The sequence below is a fragment of the Acinonyx jubatus genome, chromosome D2 (genome assembly GCF_027475565.1).
Source record: "Acinonyx jubatus isolate Ajub_Pintada_27869175 chromosome D2, VMU_Ajub_asm_v1.0, whole genome shotgun sequence".
Lineage (NCBI taxonomy): Eukaryota > Metazoa > Chordata > Mammalia > Carnivora > Felidae > Acinonyx > Acinonyx jubatus.
In genome coordinates, this window is record NC_069393.1 from 65,631,023 (window position 1) to 65,650,332 (window position 19,310).

A 19,310-nucleotide genomic window follows, 5' to 3' on the forward strand; every position below is an offset into this window, starting at 1 on the left:
GAAATAACCCCTTTCTTGAAAAAGCACAAAGGAGGCTTTTTCCCACTGGGGACACACACGACTAAGGGAGGGCTCCTGCTCCTTCCCATCTTGCTCAGGGATCACAAATCACCTACTGTTCACGATCTGATCGTAAAGGGCTGGGGAAGACCCTTCCCAATGAGAACGAGTCAGAGGCCAGCCCTGCACTCCAGGAGGGGGGTTTAGGATCACCTTGCACTCGCACAGAGCTTGTTGAAAGGCTTTCATTCCTTCTAGGCTCCTTATTCCCTCACTCCTACGTGCATAGCCCTCATGAAACAGAGAAGGCAGGCATGATCCCCTAACTTAGGTCAAGGAAACAAATCTCTGAGCAGATGAGTGTCACACAGTGTGAGAGTGGCAGGGCGTACTGGCAAGCCAGGTCTCAGTGGGCCAGGCCTGGGCTCTTTCCAGGATGGAGAAGAGAGGAGACCCCTGGGCTTGCTAAAGGGCACTTGGCAGCCAGAGGCTCCAGACAGGATGTTCGAAAAGGCTACAATCCAAGGTGGCTTGGATTCCAGTCATGCCCCGGGCCCTAGTTAAAATGAGAGGACAGGTGTTCACTGCTTAGAATAACCCAACAGGGGCTGAGTAAAGGGCAGGGGTATCACTATCATTTGACTTTCAACAAGTCCCCAACTTCCCAAGCCTCTCTGGGCCTCCAGTCTCCTTAGCTGTAAAACGTGGTGAGGGAGGAGCACACGCAGAGTAGTGTTTCCCAGAGCTCTCCTACCACCTACACAGCTCTTACACCGGCTGCCAGCCCTCTAGACCTTTACTTCTTTTCTTTAGACCATCTTTATTTAAAAATATTTTTTTAAATGTTTATTTATTTTTCGAGAGAGAGACAAAGCACAAGCAGAGGAGGGGCAGAGAAAGAGGGAGACACAGAATCTGAAGCAGGCTCCAGGCTCTGAGCTGTCATGGGGCTCAAACTCACGAACGGCGAGATCATGACCTGAGCCAAAGTTGGACACTCAACCGACTGAGCCACCCAGGAGGCGCCCCTCTTTAGACCATCTTCAAATCAACTTAGTTTGTTAAATTCTGTCTTAAGAAACAATTTTTATATCATCATGGTCTCAAATACTAGAAATATTTTTTCTAGTATATGCTGAATTGCTTTTAAAACAGAGAATATTTAAATAAACCTAAGTATTAGTATATACCACCTAAAATCATCTCTCATGCCACACTCTGGACAACACAGGACTCAATGAGTTCTAAGGGCCCTCAGACTCTCAACATGGCTCTAGCCCAAAGGGCTCATCTAGGGAGAGGACATCTCTGATCTGACAATCAGTCCCCGAGATCTTCCAAAACAACCTCTGTTTCAAAGACAAAGCTGCATGATGCCAGAACTGGGAAGGGGCTGGCAGCTGGAATGTGGCCGACTTTGGATGGGCCTCAGCAGGGCTACCAACCTTGGGGATGGTCTCGCTTACGGCGTAGCTGGCCTTGTCGCTGACCCACACCTTCTCCCTTGGGGAGAGATTGGCACACAGAGCCTTGAGCTCGCCCAGGATGGACTTGTAGGGAAGCACCTGGATTCTGTATTCGGCTTCTAGGCCCAAGTCAAAAAGCAGATGCTCCTTCACACTGGGGGCGTCTATGCGGTCACCATCAATGAAGAGCCTGCAGAGGGGCCAGGGGTGAGGTGACAGAAAAAGGAGGACACGTGAGTGAGGGGGGGAAGCACACACCCACACATACACAACAGGCTCCACTTTCTAGCAACCAAAACCAAGCAGTTCCCCTTCCTCCCCATTCCCTTCTCAAATCCTGCTCCCCAAACTGTGTCCCTATCCCCGTGTATGTTATCACCATCCACTCCATTCCCCCAGCCGGGACGTGGACACTGTCCCTTCCCGCCACTAAGATCTTTGGGCCTATAGTGTAAATCCTGATCAAATCTGTCCAGCTTTGACCGTGGCCTTGCCTAGTCACCAGCCAGGTTCAGGCTGCCCCCATCTCTCTGCTGGATTAGCACCAGAGCCTCCTAACTGGTCTCTGCATCCAGTCTTGCTCCAGCCAGCACAGTTTTCCCAGTCACAGTATTCTTTATGATTTACAAACCTGATCATGTGGTTCCCTGTGAAAAAGTCGTTCAATAGCTCCCCAGTGTCCTCAGGATAAAGGTCCGAGCTCCTGGACACCGCTCACGGGCCTTCCTTTAGGTGGCCCCTGCTCACCTTCCAGCCTCACACTCTATGTTCCCACCACAGTGAACCACTCCAGGCCCTCCTCAGGCAGCGTGCTCTCTCCTGCCCAGAGCCACTGAAAATGTCATGCCCTCTGCTTAGACCACTATTCTCCTCACTCCCCACTCACCTAGCCAACACACATGCACCCTCGATCTCTGCTTCGATATTACTTTCCCCAAGAGTCTCCTCTGATGCCCAAGTTTAGGTCAGGCCCCTCCTGTAACATCCATACCCATCCCACTGACAAGTCAGTGCCCACTTACATGCCCTGAAGCCCCTGAAGAGACATTCATCCCCCAGCTCCAGCCCAGCACCCTGTCTCATTCACCCTAGCACCCAATAGAGACCCTATCAACTTAATAAATGTTATCTGAATAAAGAGCCATCCAAATAAAAGAACAACTGCAGGAAGGCCACAAGCAATGCTTTAATACATAAAGTTTGACGGGGGGGGCTTCTGGAGTCATTTCTGACCTTCCAAATGCCTGGGTTTATTTGAACTATGGACCCAAGACTGTATAACTGAGCCTGTACATCCCTTTGCAACTGGCTGCTACAAAATTTAGAATCAAATGTGTGGCCTGACCAAGACTTTGCAGCAGGAATTTTGTGAAATAGCTTCATTCTGGTTTTGTTCTGATGTCCTGCCTAGTTTGTTTGGTTTTTTTCCTATCTTCTAGTACTGGAGAGACTTTCATAGATTTCAAGGTATTTGGGAGATTAAGAGAGAGGCAGGATGTAAAAAAAATACCTGCTGTTAAGCAAGACAAGAAGGGAAAGGAAAGAGGAGAGGGAAAGGGAGAAAGCAGAAGAAAAGCAGTGCATCAGAAGGACGTCAGGTAGTGACGGGGTCGACCAGCAAGGGGAGACGGGGAATCTGAGGAGCTGTGAGGAAGGAAGGACCTTCCAGTGTGGCCCAACACTCACATGATCGTCTCCAATCCTATGATTGCATAGGAGAAAAACACCGGATTGTGCTCCACATCTGATCCTCGGAGATTGAACAGCCCTTAAAAGAAAACAATAAAAGCCCCATCACTTGCCTGACTTGAGATTACAAGAGAGAGCCTATAGGGGGAGGGAAACGCTTCAACATCCATGGAAGGCTTCCATGGAAGGACTCCGTGGCATCTCTCAGAAAAGCCGGAAACCTCACTTCCTGGTTCCACTTGGAGCTGCAGTCGCTCGTGCCCGCCAAATGATGGCACCAAAACTGTTTCTTATGCTACCATATTGCTGTCCCGGGAACAGAATGGAAGTTAGTCAAAAAACAGGAGGATTACCCTCCAAAGAGTTGAAACTGTCCCCCTGGTGGTGACCTGCCAGACCTGGCCTTGCTGCAGCAAACTGGCATTCCCAAGTAAAGGGAAAGGAGCCAAGCACTCTCTCCCTTCTGAAGCAAACAATGTCCTCAGGTAGAAAGACTGAGACCCACCCAGGATGGTGAGGGAGCCCAACAAGGCCCTCCGGCTAAGAGTCAAGGAGCCCCGAGGAGGCAGAGCTTCCCAGCAGAGGAACAAAAGCAGGGAGTGAGTGGTGGTGGCCTTTAAGCCCAAGAATGAAACCCGTATCGGAGCCCACCCAAGGGTCAGCTATGATACCGAACTGGAGTGGAGGCCCCGCCTACAGCCAGTGTTAAAGGTGTTTGGGGAGATCACTGTATGTTTGAAGGAGTTTGGGGAGATCACTCTATGTTTAAAGTCTGGGGAGATCACTGTATGTTTAAGAAACTAAAGTGGCCAGCAGAGAGAATAGCTAGGGTCTCAAAGCTTCCAGATGCCTAATGCTTGCTCTCCTGAAGAATACAGTATTTAAAAACTCGTAGTGAGAAAAGCTCTACGTCTATTTTAAAATAATGGCTTCTCACAACAAAGCAATGAAGCTTTACCTATCAGATGAGCAGTTTAAAAATGACAGTACCAGGGCACCTGGGTGATTCAGTCGATTAAGTGTCTGTCTGACTTCGGCTCAGGTCATGATCTCAGGGTTTCTGAGTTCGAGCCCTGCTTCGGGCTCTCTGCTGTCAGCACAGAGCCTGCTTCAGATCCTCTGTCCCCCTCTACCTCTCTGCCCCTTTGCTGCTCACACTATCTCTCTCTCTCTCTGTCTCTGTCTCTCTCTCTCTCTCTCTCTCAAAAAATAAACATTACAAAAATTTTTTTGATAAAATTTTAAAAAATAAAAATGCCAGTACTTGGGACTGGGAAGGGTGTGGCAAGACAGGCATATTCCTATCCACTGTAAACAATTCTAGCAGGTAAATGGCAAGATGGGTCCAAAGGCCTACCACGTGCACACCCTCTAACCCATAATACCACCCCTGAAAGCAACCAGAAATAGAAGAAAATCATCAGAAACCAAGACACAGATTTTGATGCACTAAGATTTTGATGGCGGCATCATAATAAAATCATGAGAAAATCAAAAATAACCTAAGGTCATCCTTAAGGGAATGGGTAAAGTAAATTATGGTATAACCAACCATATGATGGGATATTTATATTTACTTAAGTTACGATTATACATGCTTAAAGTATGCTGATACTTTGGAAAAAATCAAGCTTCAAAATTATATACGCACCAAATATTAACAGTGATGATCTCTGGGCAACAAAATTGTAGGTGCTTTTTTTTCTTTTTCTTTTTACTTCCTCTACATTTTCCAGGTTTTCCACAATGGGAATGTGTTTTCTTAAAATCAAAGGGAGAAATTAACTTTATATATGTTATTTTCCCTGATGTCAAGGTTATTAATTAATTAAGGATATAAGTCACTGATACATGTCAAGTATCACTGATATCTGACAAAGTTTTGGGGCTGGGGACTGGAGACATAGGACACTGTGTAGTAGGGTCTCTTTCTCTAATGAGAAAATTAAAAAATGAGGTAGTGCCGTTTCTCAGTCACCCTGGGTCAAACCCAGTCAGAAAAGGAAGACAGAACAGGAAGATTCACCAAGATTCCTTCAGGTTCTAGAGGATGACAGGTACTAAACAATTGCATGCAGGTTGTTTAAGGTCTAAAGATTCAGAAACTGCTATCGTATCAAAAAAGCTCGTGAAAAATATTTATAGTTCCTGAGTTTTCTGAGGTACAAATATTTCTAGAACATGGGGTGCCTGGGTGGCTCAGTCAATTAAGTATCCAACTCTTTTAATTTATTTGTATTTTTTTTATGTTTATTTATTTTTGAGAGAGACAGAGACAGAGACAGAGAGAAACAGAACACGAGTAGGGGAGGGGCAGAGAGAGACACACAATCTGAAGCAGGCTCCAGGCTCCGAGATGTCAGCACAGAGCCCGACATGGGGCTCAAACTCACAAACCACAGGGTCATGACCTGAGCTAAAGTCAACACTTAACCAACTGAGCCACCCAGGTACCCCATAAGCTTCCAACTCTTGATCTTGGCTCAGGTCATGTTCTCATGGTTCATGAGTTTAAGCCCCATATCAGGCTGTGCGCTGACAGTGTGGAGCCTGCTTGGGATTCTATCCCTCTCTCTCTGCCCTTCCCTTGCTTGCTCTCTCTCTCTCTCTCTTTCTAAATAAGTAAATAAAAACAAAAATTTTTTTAAAAGAGAAATATTTCTAGAACATTCTCACTGTGAAGAACACAGGGGCCTAAAGAAAAAGTATAGAGAAAAAAATAATCTCCTATGGTGCCACTTCTACAGCTATAAAGAGACATGAATATTGACAGACACAAAATACTGACAGACATTAAGTGTTAGGAAGGAATGTCCTTCCTCAGAGGTGTCCCAGTCCTGAAGAGACTGGTCAGAGGTGGACATCCACCATAGATTTAACATCAGCCCCTAGCTGTAATACCACTTTGGGCAAAGCTACACTCCCCTCTCCCATCCTCTATAATTCTTTCTCCATCCTACTTGGTGCATCATATACCCATTGGTGACATAAGTCTTTTGTTTATTCCCTGGCCACTCAGAAAGCTGATCTGCACGAACACACAGATTCCCAGAGAACCAAGGGAGAGACCGGGTAACATGCCCAAACAGTAAAGCCAGAGCACTCACACGCAATCTCATCCAGGGCAGTGACCACAAACCACACGACGTTCCTCTCGGCCATTTTCAACCGAAGGTCTGCAACCTTGTCCTTCCAGGAGATGCCTGCAAGAAACAAACATGCTTGCGGCTCTGGCCCTGGTTCCAGGGACCCACGGGAGCCAACTGAAAGAACCCATCCCAAACATTCTGAGCCAGCACCACCTGTTATAGGGAGCATGTTGGTTGAGCAAACAGGAGGCCTGGATTTAAGCCTCTGTCCAAACCTGTTGACTTTCAAGAGCCCTGACTGCCTCACCGACAAAATTAATACATTTGTTCATCCAACAAATGTCTATGAAGCACCTAGACTTCCCAGGCATAGGTATCTGCCAGGCACTGTGCTGGTCACCGTGGCTACAGCTCTGAGTTATACCCAGTCCCTGCCCTCAGGGGGCTTACAACCTAGATGGGAAGGCAAATAATTAAACCAGCAACAGTTACACTTCCGTGTAAGAACTGGCACAACAGCAGAGGCACAGGGAGCTACGAGAACATACTGCCCAGGAGGGAAAACTCACCCAGTCTTACAGGCTGGGGGAATACCACCCACTTTACGTTCTTGGAGCCGAGAGACTCGCCCTTTGGTGCTAAGACCTAGGTACTCCCTGCAATCTGACTCACTGGGACCACTACTTCTAAATCACACTTGCCCTGTAATAGCCAGGGCCTCCCTGTGGCTCTCCAGATGGAATGGTAGCCCTGGGGAAGCTCACCCCATCACTACCACGACCACCACCATCCCCACCACGAAACGGTACTTTCAACTCCGGTTACAGCCACCTGGGAACAGGACGACCCTCTGTCTTATTCACCCAGCACCTGACATAGTGTCCTGCACATAGTAGGTACTCGTGTTTGTTGAACACAAGTCTTACCCCCAACGTCTGCTCTCCCCTCTCCTACAAGTAATAGGTCAGCGCCTCTGATTCAGCTTCTAAAAAACTCAAAACATGCGAATGGAAAATGTCTAGCTGACCCTGGGCCACTCCCTGGACCTATCCCCCTGAATCTGAGCTACCCTCCGGTGAGGGCATCACAAGGAGAGCAAGCTGGGGGCTGCCCCCACAACCAACACCGCTTTGAAGATCAGCTCGGGAATGCTGTTTAAAACTTGGCAAGAGTCTGGGCTGTAATGCTTTCTTCCCAGGACCCCTCTGGGCAATCTGCCTACATTCCAGACATCCCCCATCCACCTCTACTCTGCTGTTTCTACCACACGACGTCCTCCCCTTCAGCCCCACCTCCCTGGCCTCTCTGTGTATCCCTCACTCATAAATCCACACTTTCAGCTCCCACAAATGGTTCGCAGAACTTGCTCCACACCGACCACTATCATACAGGCCTAAGAAACCCATGCCCCAAAGCCGCTAAAGCAGAAGGTACGAGATGGGGTGGGGAGGTAAATCTACAAACGTGGGCAAAAAGAAAAGGAAATGGAAGCTAGAAACCCCTCAGCCCTGTTTCCAATATCAGACACGTGAGAGGCAGTGAGCAACAGCGTAGTAAAAAGCCATCTTAGCAGCAGCCAAAGGTCTGCCCAGAAGAGCAGGGCAAGAATAAATTGTGCAAAGTAGGTGGTAAGTAGGTGCCAACCCTGGAAACAAATAAAGCTCCTGCCTTCACGAAATACCCCACCAGTGCCAGTGCCAGCATGGGGCAGAATCCTCCCGTGAGCTCAAGCTCAACTCTGATTCAGGACAGCAATGAAGACAAAGGTGACAGGTGGAAGGGACGATGGCTGGGGGCCCTGCTGCATGCAGCACAGTTCTGACCTGTGTAATCAAGGCCCAGGGTGAGGAGGGGCTTGCACGGGCGCTCAGGACGGTCTGTCCAGATTTTGTCCACAAGGTTCTCTTTGACAGGAATGAGGTGGTGGCCTGCACTTCTCAGAACCTTGGCCATCTTCTTCCAGTAATCTGGGGAGAAATACACGTGGCCCAGCCATGCATGAACTGAACGCCATCTCGGCCAAGGCAGGCAGCAGAGCCTTGAGAGCCAGCGCCTTCTGAAAGGCGATCCTCCCGTGGCCTAGCGCTGGGTGCATAGGACGCAGAACTGCAAAGAGGTGATCTTCACCACCAACCGCCTTCCTCTGCCTCTCTGCCAGAACTCCTCTCCTCACCTTGATCTTTACCATGACGTCAAGTCACACCGAGCCCCCAGAGGATCCACGTCCCACAAACAAAGAAGGACAATGGAGAGGCATCTAGAACCCACTTCCTCACCCAAGCTGGAAGGACGCCAGCTCACTCACCAGTAGGAATGATCAGTGGGTCCACACCAACCCTGGATCCTTCAGGAAGTACACTCACCAGCCAGTCTTCCTGAGTGGGTGTGTCCTTCAGACCTACAGAGGGAAGAACAGAGAAGAAACAATTCCCAGTGGAACCAAGCTCACGGTCCTACCCAGAAGGAAGCAATTCACCAACATCATGATAACAGGGCCTTTATTAAGCACCTTCTCTAAGGTAGATGGGTGGCACATGAAAAAATCTGAACTTCCCTTAATCCTGGAAGGCTGCAAGAAGTATAAGATGGTGTGTTTTTCTTTTTTTTTTTTTTTTTTTGAGAAAGAGAGAGAGAGAGAGAGAGGAGGGAATGCACAAGCGGGGGGAGGGGCAGACAGGGAGAGCGAGAGTCCCAAGCAGGGTCTGTGCTGTTGGCGCAGAGCCCAATGTGGGGCTCAATCTCATGAACCGCAAAATCGTGACCTGAGCCGAAATCAAGACTCAGACGCTTAACTGAGTCACCCAGGTGCCCCTTAACACCCAGGTGTATTAAGACGGAAGCATACGATAAAGTAAGAAGACAACAAAAAGAAAAGGCAAGATTTTCATTCGACTCCTGGTCAAAACAGCACCCCCAGAATCACTGCAACATAGGTACACGTGTCACTGCAAACAACATCTTCTCCGCCATCAGTCACTTTACCACCAGTGGTCACTTGAAGAGCACTTGGGTGGTGACTGGTGAAGGCTGGGAGCTGGGGGCCTCCCTCACATCCCACACCAGGTAAGAGAAACACACGCCATGGTACTCTCCCCTCACTGGAAGGCAGGGTGGCAGAGAGAAGGCTCCCGCCCCTCAACCAGGTCTGACTGGAGGGCTGAACACAAGCCTTTGCAGCAAAGAAATCTTTCCAAAGATTAAGACAGGAACACACAGGTACCCGTCACCATCATCTTTACAATGGCTCCCTGGCTTTCCAACTCCTGAGAGCAAACAGCCCTTCCCGTTTCTTCCGAGCGATTCGTCATAGGACACCAAACAAGCTCCAAGAAAGGAACTGAAGTTATTTTTGATATTCCAGTTTTTCTTTAATCCAAGCCAATACCTTCTATGTTTGGATGCGTGCTTCTTAACTGGTGAGATTTTTACTAAAAACTTAACAGCTTGGTGAAATACATGTATATTTAGAGTGAAAGTTCATATATTCTAAACCAGTACTTATCTTCACTATTTTCCCTACGGACTGCTGATAACCACATAACCACAGAGGGGAAGTTCGAAGATTTATAAAGAAATGAGCTCACGAATTTCAATTCCAAAAACTGCCTAAAAGCTGGCACTGAGCTGTTATTTTGCTATTTGACTCTTGGCTGTTTTTTTCCCAAACCACTAAAAAGCCACTTACTAACGAAGTTTCTTTTAATGCCCCTCGTATGACTTTTATAGGATGAAGTCATGCTATTTCCTAGCAGACAGATATCTGGCAAAACCCCAGGGATGAATCACTCCCCAACCAAACCCACCAGAATTTCCCTATGCAGGAGAAATGCCTGAGGAAAGAGGGGCTCAGGCAAACCAGAGACAGACGTGGAAAGAAGGAAGATTCATTCCCCGGGGAAACCAAATACCTACTTGAAGGAATGAGCAGAATTCGCTCCTCTGACACTCTGCCCCCCCGCAAAGTGCTAACAGACCTGACAGCTGGAGATGTGGACTCCAAGGAGAGATGCCCATACCCCAGGGGTACACTGACAGATCCACCAGGGCGCAAACAGAAAATTTTAGGAGGTCTATTTGTATTCATTTTTTCTAAAAAACAAAGAAATTAATTTTTGTTCACATTTGAAATGCAGATGGACAGCAGCACGTATATCTAAACACATAAACAAGTATACATATATGTTGAGGGTGCATGAGCCATTAACGGAGGCATGCAATCACAAAGTTTAAAGGTCACTAGCCTGTTCATTTATAACAGCCCCACAGCCCCAAATGCATGCTTGTGTGTGTGTATGTGCATGTAAATGTGAGAGAAAGAGGGTTTTCTGGTGCCATGACCTGGATGGTGTCTCCCAAATTCACATGTTGAAGCCCCAACCTCAATGTGACTGTATCTGGACAGAAGGATTTTAGGAGGTAATTAAGATTAAATGAAGTCAAAAAGGTGGAATTCTAATCTGATAGGATTGGTGGCCCTTTAAAAAGAAGAAAAGAGATCTATCTCTCTGCCGTGTGAGGACACAGTGAGAAGGCAGCCGTCTGCAAATCAGGAGGAGGGCTGACACCAGAACCTGACTATACTGACACCCTGATCTTAGACTTCCAGCCTTTGGAACTGAGAAAACAAACTTGTGCTGTTTAGGCCACCTCGTCTCTGGTATTTTGTTATGGCAGCCAAAGCTGACTAAGATACCCTCAAAAGGGTCCATGACCTCATAAAACCCTAGGGTCCCTTCCCAAAGCTGGCCAACTGAAGTTGGGCTGGCCATGTCTCTACACACCCATCTTCATGAGCGTCCAGTTGCTGTCCATCTGCTTGGCAGCCTGGAGAAAGTAACGTCCGTCGGTCCACATGGCCGCATGCTCTTCCGTAATGATGGCTGTGCCTGCAGCAGGGGAGTAAACAAACAAAAGAGAAACGTTTCTGACAACCACGCAGAAGCTGCACACGGTGGTGGCAGGCAGCAAGCACAGTGAGCCCTGGGGCCCAGCCTCCCAACACCCCTCACTCCAGCGGCGCAGATGGGCCTTTGACTCCAGAGAAAGCTCCAGGCAAAAGAACACAAAGCCACTGAGAACAAGCTGTGGGCCAAGCTCTGAAGGCTGCCTGAGGCCTGGTCCCTGCACAGTACCCCATTTGCACAGCTCGAGTCAAGGCCAACAGAACAGAGGACTGTGCACCTATGGTCAAAATGGCCTCATAATCAACAACACGGAGGTGAAAACGATTCCAGCACGGTGATCTGCTCTACTCCAGAGGAATGGTCTCACCTTTTCTGAGAAACCCACTGGACTCTACATATTCACGGTGACTCACTGGTCACCAGCAGGGGTTGACATCTCCCACCCCTACCTGCCCTCAGTTCCTACAGGCCTGGCAGAACTCAAGGCTTTCAGCAGAGGTGCCAGCCAAAAGCAATCCTAAGGGGCCAGCCAACACAAGCACATACACAAAAGGAAGTGGTTCTTGCCAAGTCTAGCCTAATGATGGGAGTCTGAAGGGGGAAAAATCACCCTAAAACTCAAGGACAGGGCAGTTTTGGAAAAGTTAGGACAGGGCACCAATGTAGCTCAATGTTCACCTTTATTATTTAAGTTTTTTAATGTTTATTTATTTATTTATTTATTTATTTTAATTTTTTAATGTTTATTTATGTTGGAGACAGAGAGAGACACAGCATGATCAGGGAAGGGGCAGAGAGAGAGAGGGAGACACAGAATCTGAAACAGGCTCCAGGCTCTGAGCTGTCAGCACAGAGCCCGACGTGGGGCTCGAACTCATGAACCATGAGATCATGACCTGAGCCGAAGTCGGATGCCCAACCGACTGAGCCACCCAGGCGCCCCTGTTTATTTATTTTTGAAAGGGAGAGAGAGCCTAAGTGGGGGAGGGCCAGAGAGAGAGGCAGACACAGAATGCCAAGCAGGCTCCAGGCTCTGAGCTGTCAGCACAGAGCCTGACACAGGGCACAAACCCATGAACTGTGAGATAACGACCTGAGCCGAAGTCGGACACTTAACCGACTGAGCCACCCAGGTGTCCCCACCTTTATTATTTACACTGAAAGTGAAATTACCCAGAAGCCAAGCAAGCACTTGGAGAATTACACAGGACCAGCAAGCTAAGGTGAGGGTTCTGGGGTACAGTTAGTGACCATTACTTATAGAGTGCTGTTGACACAGGTATCTTCAGTTTAATTAATACGGTTTTCTGTACGTATTATTATTTTCAATGAAAAGTTCAAAAACATTTTTTAAACGAAAATTATTTAAAACTGTAATAGCAGATAAATAAGTAAATACAATAAAACTTTAATAGCAAAAGCGTAGAGAAAAGGGCCACTAAAAGCTGACCTTAGGGAACTGGGGGATGCTGGGAATTCACACCTTTCTGCAGAGGTTCAAGGGCGAGTGCCCGGCTTGCATTCTGTTTTGGGTCCTATCACAGGCTGAAGCCTGGCCCCGTTATTTTTGGGAAGTGAACAAAAGTACAGAAAGAACAGACAGAGAAGTTAGCAACTCACCCGCAGAGCCATCAAATCCAGAGACGAAGGCCCGCCGACAGTCACACGGAGCAATGTACTCACTCTGGAAAACAAAAGGGAGGGCGAACTGGACCTCAACCAGTCACGTGCCAACTGCGCTCCACGTGCTCAGCTATGTGCGAGGCCCCGCAGGGACACGAAGGCTGGCGGACCTTCAAGGAACAGTCTAGCTAAAAAGTCAAACTGAACATGAAAAAAACTAGCGAACAATCCAGAAGACCCCAATTAATTAAGGGCTAAAAGAGCTGCTCCTGCCAGCCTCTATTTCTTCTTCTGCAGAACAAAGAGAGTCAGGATGAAACAGATCAAAACTGCTCTTCCTCACTGAGATCTTGAAAAACAAACCAGTAGCCTTCTCCCTTCCTTGCCACTGGCATTTAGGCATCTGTTATTTTTCTGAAAAGAAAGGCTGAATTTCTGTTTTAGGCGCCAATAGCTCTCTCACTTAGATCTCTTTGGCATTGGCTTGTTTCTGAACTTCCTGAAGTGTGTGTTCTTCTCCAAGGTAGCAGCCCCAATCGCTCCCACGCAGACCCTGCCCCTTCCTGTTGGGGAATAAATGGAAACGCTTCCTCAATGAATCCAGGAGGCTTCAGCAAAAGAAAACGTCATGTCCCAAACCAGGTCTTGCCCATCCCCCTGCCTCTAAGCAGAAGGGGTTAGAGACTGTGGAACACAGAAGGTTCTCATTCCTGTGCAGAGGGCACAGGGCCGTGGCATGCTACTTCTGGTGACAGCCCATGACACACAGAGAACGAAAGAATCTCCCCAAGGTCACACAAGTAGCAGAGGCAGGATTTGAACTTGGGCTCTGAAGCGCCAGGCCATGCTGCTCCCACAGGACACAGTCTCCCTCTCCAGGATATAGCGAAGTGTGAAGACAGACTCTCTAAGCAGCTTGCCCACTCACAGGTCAACAGCACGGCCCAGATCTGGCACGCGCACCTCCACAGCTGCTGCTCCTTCTACCGTTAGCGGGTTTCTCCCGAGCTAAAGGACCCGGCAGGGCTCAGAATGCTGAGGATGGAGAACAGGGCTGCCGGACCAAGGCGTTTTTAGGTCAACACAATGAAGGGGTGAGAAGCCGTGGATGTTCTGCTCCTGCCCCTTTCACCAGGGCAGCTGCAGTCACAGCCTCAAACCAGGCACAGGCACACTACCCACGGAGATGCCGGAGGGCCAGTGCAGAGAGCCGTGACAGGTCTAGGTCACACCTGGCCTCCAGCAGGCCCAGCTCTCTGCAACAAGTCTCACTGCATCTCTCAGGCTCAGTTGTTCATTTCTAAAACAGGTCCCTTCACACCGCTGAAAGCAACACCAGGCTCATGTTTTATCCCCAAACCATAGAGGAACATTTAACAGGCAGCATGAAGAATGCAGAAGGAAACGGCCGCCAGCAGCATTTATGAACTGGAGACTTCTCATTTGATTATAAACCCAGCAATCACTGGGTGCAAAACTAAAGAGAAGTAAAGCAAAAACGGAGGGTAGGGAGGAGTTCCCACCCTTCTCCTAGGATTGCTGTGAGGAACAGTAAGTTAATGTTTAAAACAGAAAACTCACCAGAAACCTGAGAGTGCTGCATATATGCAATGGAACAGATAGTATCAGTTTCTTCCTAAATGCTGAAAAAGCATCCAAGAGGCCGGGAAAACTAAGTAAACAAAAATAACTCTTATACTAAAAATCACAGTACACAATGGAGAAGACACAGGAGATGCTCCTGATGGATGAGGAGGGTCCCCTGCTTGAGGCTCATCCACCTGTGACACACAGTGAGACTGCCAGCAAAGGGCTGGCAGAGAAGGTATTGCTCATCTCGGCCCGGCTAGTCTCCACTCAGGGATCAGCTCTCGAGGAATGTCCCACCCCTACTGGGGCAAGCCCGAGAGGAGGGACAGGGCCTCTCAAAGCAGCTGCCCATTGGCAAAGGCAGGAGGCAGGTTTCTCCAAAAGGAGGTGGAATTAACGGCAGGTGGACATGTTTGGTTTGGGATCAAGACGAGGTCTGGGCAAAAATGTCTAGACATGACCTAAGTAGTCAACATGCCAGAAAGCCGTCACTGACCAAAGCTGTCACCTCCACACCAACAGGCTAGGCAGAGAGGCCAGACAAGCACTGGGCCTGGGCCTCCCACTCTTCCCCCAGCAATGAAGCTGGCAAAACCCAAGAACACTCTCCCCAGAGAACAGCAAAAGGTCTAAAACAAGCCAAAGCCTTAGCATATGGGGGAAAAGGCACAAGGAAGCAGAGCTATCGGCTTTCTCTCCAAAACCACCGTTTCTCTCCACCTGAGACCAGCATCAATCCAAGCCTCCACCATCTCCCCGTGGACCACGAACCCTACAATCCATTCTTCACACACACAGAGTGAGCTTTCCAAAATGTCTGTATGCACCATGTTAGCACCCTGCTCAAAACTCACCATAGCTTCCCGTCATACTTAGGATAGAACCCAAACCCCAGCCCATCCCCAATGCACTGCTTGATTGGACCCTGTTGTCCTCTCAGAACTCCCCTCCACTCTCCCAGCCACCCGAGATGTTCAAGCCACCTCGCCTGCTTTCTGTATTTTGTACTTCCAAAGCTCATTCCTACTTCAGGGCCTTTGCACATGCTTTTCCTTGTGCCTATCAAAGTCCCTTTCTGATCGTGGCATGGCCAGCTCCTTCTCATCATTACACTGCAGATCAGATGTCAGATGCCTGGACTATCCAAAGTGGCCACCTGGCCTTTACCTCTCTGTATAGCACATTTTTCTACATGCTTCTCTTCTTGAGCTTTTTTATATCATTATGGTATTATCTTGCCCCAAAATACCAGTTGCATGAGATGGGGGTATTTGTCTTTGTTCATCACTGTCCCTGTCCCTATCATGGTATAGGTATAGGTAACCTATCATGGTATAGGTAACACACAGTAGGTCCTTAACCAACATTTGCTGAATAAATGAACAAGCAGAAGGAAACATGAACCTTTGTCCTTCAACCTAGTTAAAACCTTAGCCATCTCTTTGAAGATGGAAGAAGGGACACAACACAAGAAATGCAGGTAGCCTCTAGAAACTGGAAAAGGCAAGGAAATAAGATCTTCCTCTGGAGCCTCCAGAAAAAAAACATAGCCCTACTGACCCACTGTAGACTCCAGACCTCCAGAACTGAAAGATAATAGATTTGTGTTATTGTAAGCCACTAAGTTTGTGGTAATTTGTTACAGCGGCAGCAGGAAACTAATACATTATCAAGACCAGAAGGGATCCTTAACTGGGGTTTCAAACTCATTAAATGTGTTAGGGTACAGGCAAGTAAACTAAACAAGTAAAGCAGGATAAGGAAGTGACTCTTCCAGAGAGAGCAGCTCTTCTCAGCTCTGAATTCTGTTATGCCGGAATGCAGGCCGCATGTTGCCAACCCTCAGTAATTCAGGAGAGGCTAAATATATGTGTTCATGAGAGATCACCCAACTTTTAAGTGTTGACATCTAATTCAAACAATGTAAATAATACACAGCCAAATAAGGCACATCTGTAAACCAGAAAAGAAGAGGAAAAAAAAAAAAAAAAAAAGCCTTAGCCATCTCTCAAAATCCAGCTCAAATATGCCCTCTTCCACAAAGTTTTCTGACCCACTCCACTCAGAGACCTCCCATATCAGAATTTTACAGAAGCATCCACACTGACATTTGTCCATGCCCTGCCTTGGGTGATAACAGATACTAGTAGCTACATTTACTAAACCCCTACTATATTGCCAACAACTGTATTTCCATCTAGGACTTCATTTCCCATGCCCCCTTGCATCTAAGTGGGCTCACGTGAGTAGTTCTCATAAATGGAATGTGGGGTCGAGGTGATGTCTGGGTCAGGAGAGTAAAAACTGGGTGTGCCCTCTCCACACTCCTCCCCCTTCCACCAGCCGGAATGGTGGCATCAGAGGATGGAAAGAGCCTGGAGCTCCGAATCGCTCTCTTACTAGTGGAAGAAAGTCAGCCACCAACCAAGAACACCCATTCCAGACTGCTACATAAACAAGAGTTAAGGCTCCACAGTACCCGGCCACTGAAACGTTGAGATCTGTTACCATAGCTAGCATTACTCTAATTAATACAGTGGATAAAATCACTCTGTGATAAAAATCACTGCTCCACCCTAGGAGAGAGTCTGTTTAAGAAATACAAAACAGGAAGCCAACTCCAGGAAGAATGGGAGTAGGACAGAGTTTAGGAAAATCTGATTCAAGTCTTCCAGAAGGAAGAACCATAAAAATAGCCAAAAACTCAAGTTGGCACAGTCACCTCTGACAGAACATGAACCTTCGATTAAACTACCCCCAAGAACAGAATATAAAGCCTTACAGATGGGAAGGATAAAGAATTTGGATTTCTTAAAGGCAGAGCTGGCACAGCTCTGGCCCCAACCAATGATTCTCCTGGTGTGGGGCCAATGGCGCCCACAAATCCCAATGTTTGACTTAGATGGTACATGAAAGCATCCAGATTACCAGAAAGAATGGACAATTCCTCACCTCAAAAGTCTCTCTGGGCCCAAACTCATGATACGGCAACCCTTATTCTGGGTTTACAGAGAAAGAACCCCTCAGAGTTGCAGAGGACAGTGAGGACCAGGCCCCTGGAGTGCCAGGTCCCCGTGTAATTACGCATTTGGGGTGCATTTTCTCTCTAGCACGGAACAGTGCGTGGGTGTGTGTATTTGTGTTTTGGAAAGTACACAAAGGACAGAATTCAAGATTTTCCTTCATTCTCCAACACCCTCCCTTCCCCACCCGTAGGAGAAATTCCATCAACTCTGAATCTAGCCTGAAATGAAACAATTAGGAACAAGAGCCACAGAGAACAGCAGCCTCTCTATTACCGAGAAGGCTGCTGCAGCAGATCACACACAAAGCCGAGCCTTCCTTCTTGTCCTCACAGTCCTGGCAAGGCCCCAGAGTCCCACTTAGCAGTCACCCCAACTCTGCCCCACCTCTCCACAGGAACCAAGGAAGGGACTCGGGACTTCTCATTTGCTTCTCTGGACGGCATCACAAACCCTCTCAGGTTCCAACCTTCCCAAACCCCTCTGCCATCTGCCTGTCAGGTCCACGCTCAGTCTGTGTTCTACGGCTTCTCGTCCAATCCTTCCCCTCTTCTCTGCTCCTAAGGCCGGCATCATGTCCCAGCCCTCTGTATCCTGACTCTGGAATCCTGCAATGGCCTCCCAATGGCTTCTCAGTCTCCAGTATCTCCCTTCTCCAATCCATACTAACCCCTGGTCCTTCTCTTGTTCAAAATCCCGTCATTCTCTTGTTCAAAATCCCTCAATGGGTCCCGACTTGTCTGACAGAAGCCTCAATTCCTGACTCTCAGTTACTCATCCAGGGAGAAGCCATCCAATTCTGATATTCCGGGACCATTAGCAGGAGATGAAGGGCTGATGAGAGCCTGTTACATCACCTGCCGTTTGGCCAACCTCACTGCCATTCCCAAAGTTTAGCAAGGAAGACAAGTTTATCAGGCCATTGGACCAGAAACAGCTTTATAATGACCAAAACCAAAAATCAAAAACCCAAACTGGCTGACGAACAGCACCCAGAACCAAGGTTATCAAGATAAACTTGGCCTGTCTTGGCTACAAGAATATCCCCTGCTAGTAAACAGATAGATTATATTCTAACTCCAGGCAGAATAAAACAAACTGAAATACCAACAGTGCAAAGCTTGTCACACCCCTTACTCAGAAACTTTCAACTTTTAATTCAAATAACACTCATGGATCCAGTCTTTCACACACCTGAGGCCTCTCCCTGAGGTGAACCGTAGGGAGTCCTTTCTTTCTTTTTTTTTTTTTCTTTTTTAAGCAGGCTTCACACCCAGTGCAGAGCCCAACGTGGGGCTTGAACTCTTGACCCTGAGATCAAGACCCGAGGTGAGAGCAAGAGTCAGATGCTTAACCAGCTGGACCACCCAGGCACCCCAAACTGTTAGGAATCTTTAGCTGGGGCTCTATGACGGCCTGTGAGACTCTCTCAGAGGAGAGACCCAATTTCAGACAACAGTGCTAGGAGACTATGATGGTTAATTTTATGAGCCACTTGACTTCAGACCATCTCCAGATAGCTAGCTGGTAAGACATTATTTCTGGCTGTGTCTGTAAGGTGGTTCCTGGAAGAGATAACATTTGCATCAGTATGCAGCACCTGGGTAGCTCAGCTGGTTGAATGTCCGACTCTTGGTTTCGGCTCAGGTCATGATCTCACAGTTCATGAGACTGAGCCCCACATTGGGCTCCAGGCTGAGAGCATGGAGCCTGCTTGGGATCCTCTCTCTCTCTCTCTCTCTCTCTCTCTCTCTTAAAATAAATAAACTTAAAAAAAAAATTTTGCATCGGTAGACGGACTAAAGATCATCCTACCAATGCAATCATCATCCAATCCACTGAGGGTCTGAAGAGATCAAAAGAGTAGAGGAAAGTGAAATTTGCTCCCTCGTTTGAGCGGAGGCATTCATCTTCTCCCGCCCTCGG

The 19,310-nt window shown here is 47.9% G+C and overlaps 1 protein-coding gene across 5 annotated transcripts in view; it reads right to left on the reverse strand.

Moving 5' to 3' along the window:
* Positions 1 to 19,310, reverse strand: part of XPNPEP1 (X-prolyl aminopeptidase 1) — a 58,770-nt gene that overhangs the window by 16,418 nt on the left and 23,042 nt on the right. For all 5 annotated transcript variants that reach the window (XM_015082963.3, XM_027063027.2, XM_053206809.1 and 2 more), the window contains 7 exons: positions 12,769 to 12,832; positions 11,026 to 11,130; positions 8,550 to 8,642; positions 8,068 to 8,211; positions 6,263 to 6,358; positions 3,153 to 3,234; positions 1,446 to 1,656 (listed from right to left, as the gene is read on the reverse strand). In XM_015082963.3, coding sequence (XP_014938449.2) covers positions 1,446 to 1,656; positions 3,153 to 3,234; positions 6,263 to 6,358; positions 8,068 to 8,211; positions 8,550 to 8,642; positions 11,026 to 11,130; positions 12,769 to 12,832 — 795 coding nt within the window. The remainder of the gene's footprint in view (positions 1 to 1,445; positions 1,657 to 3,152; positions 3,235 to 6,262; positions 6,359 to 8,067; positions 8,212 to 8,549; positions 8,643 to 11,025; positions 11,131 to 12,768; positions 12,833 to 19,310) is intronic.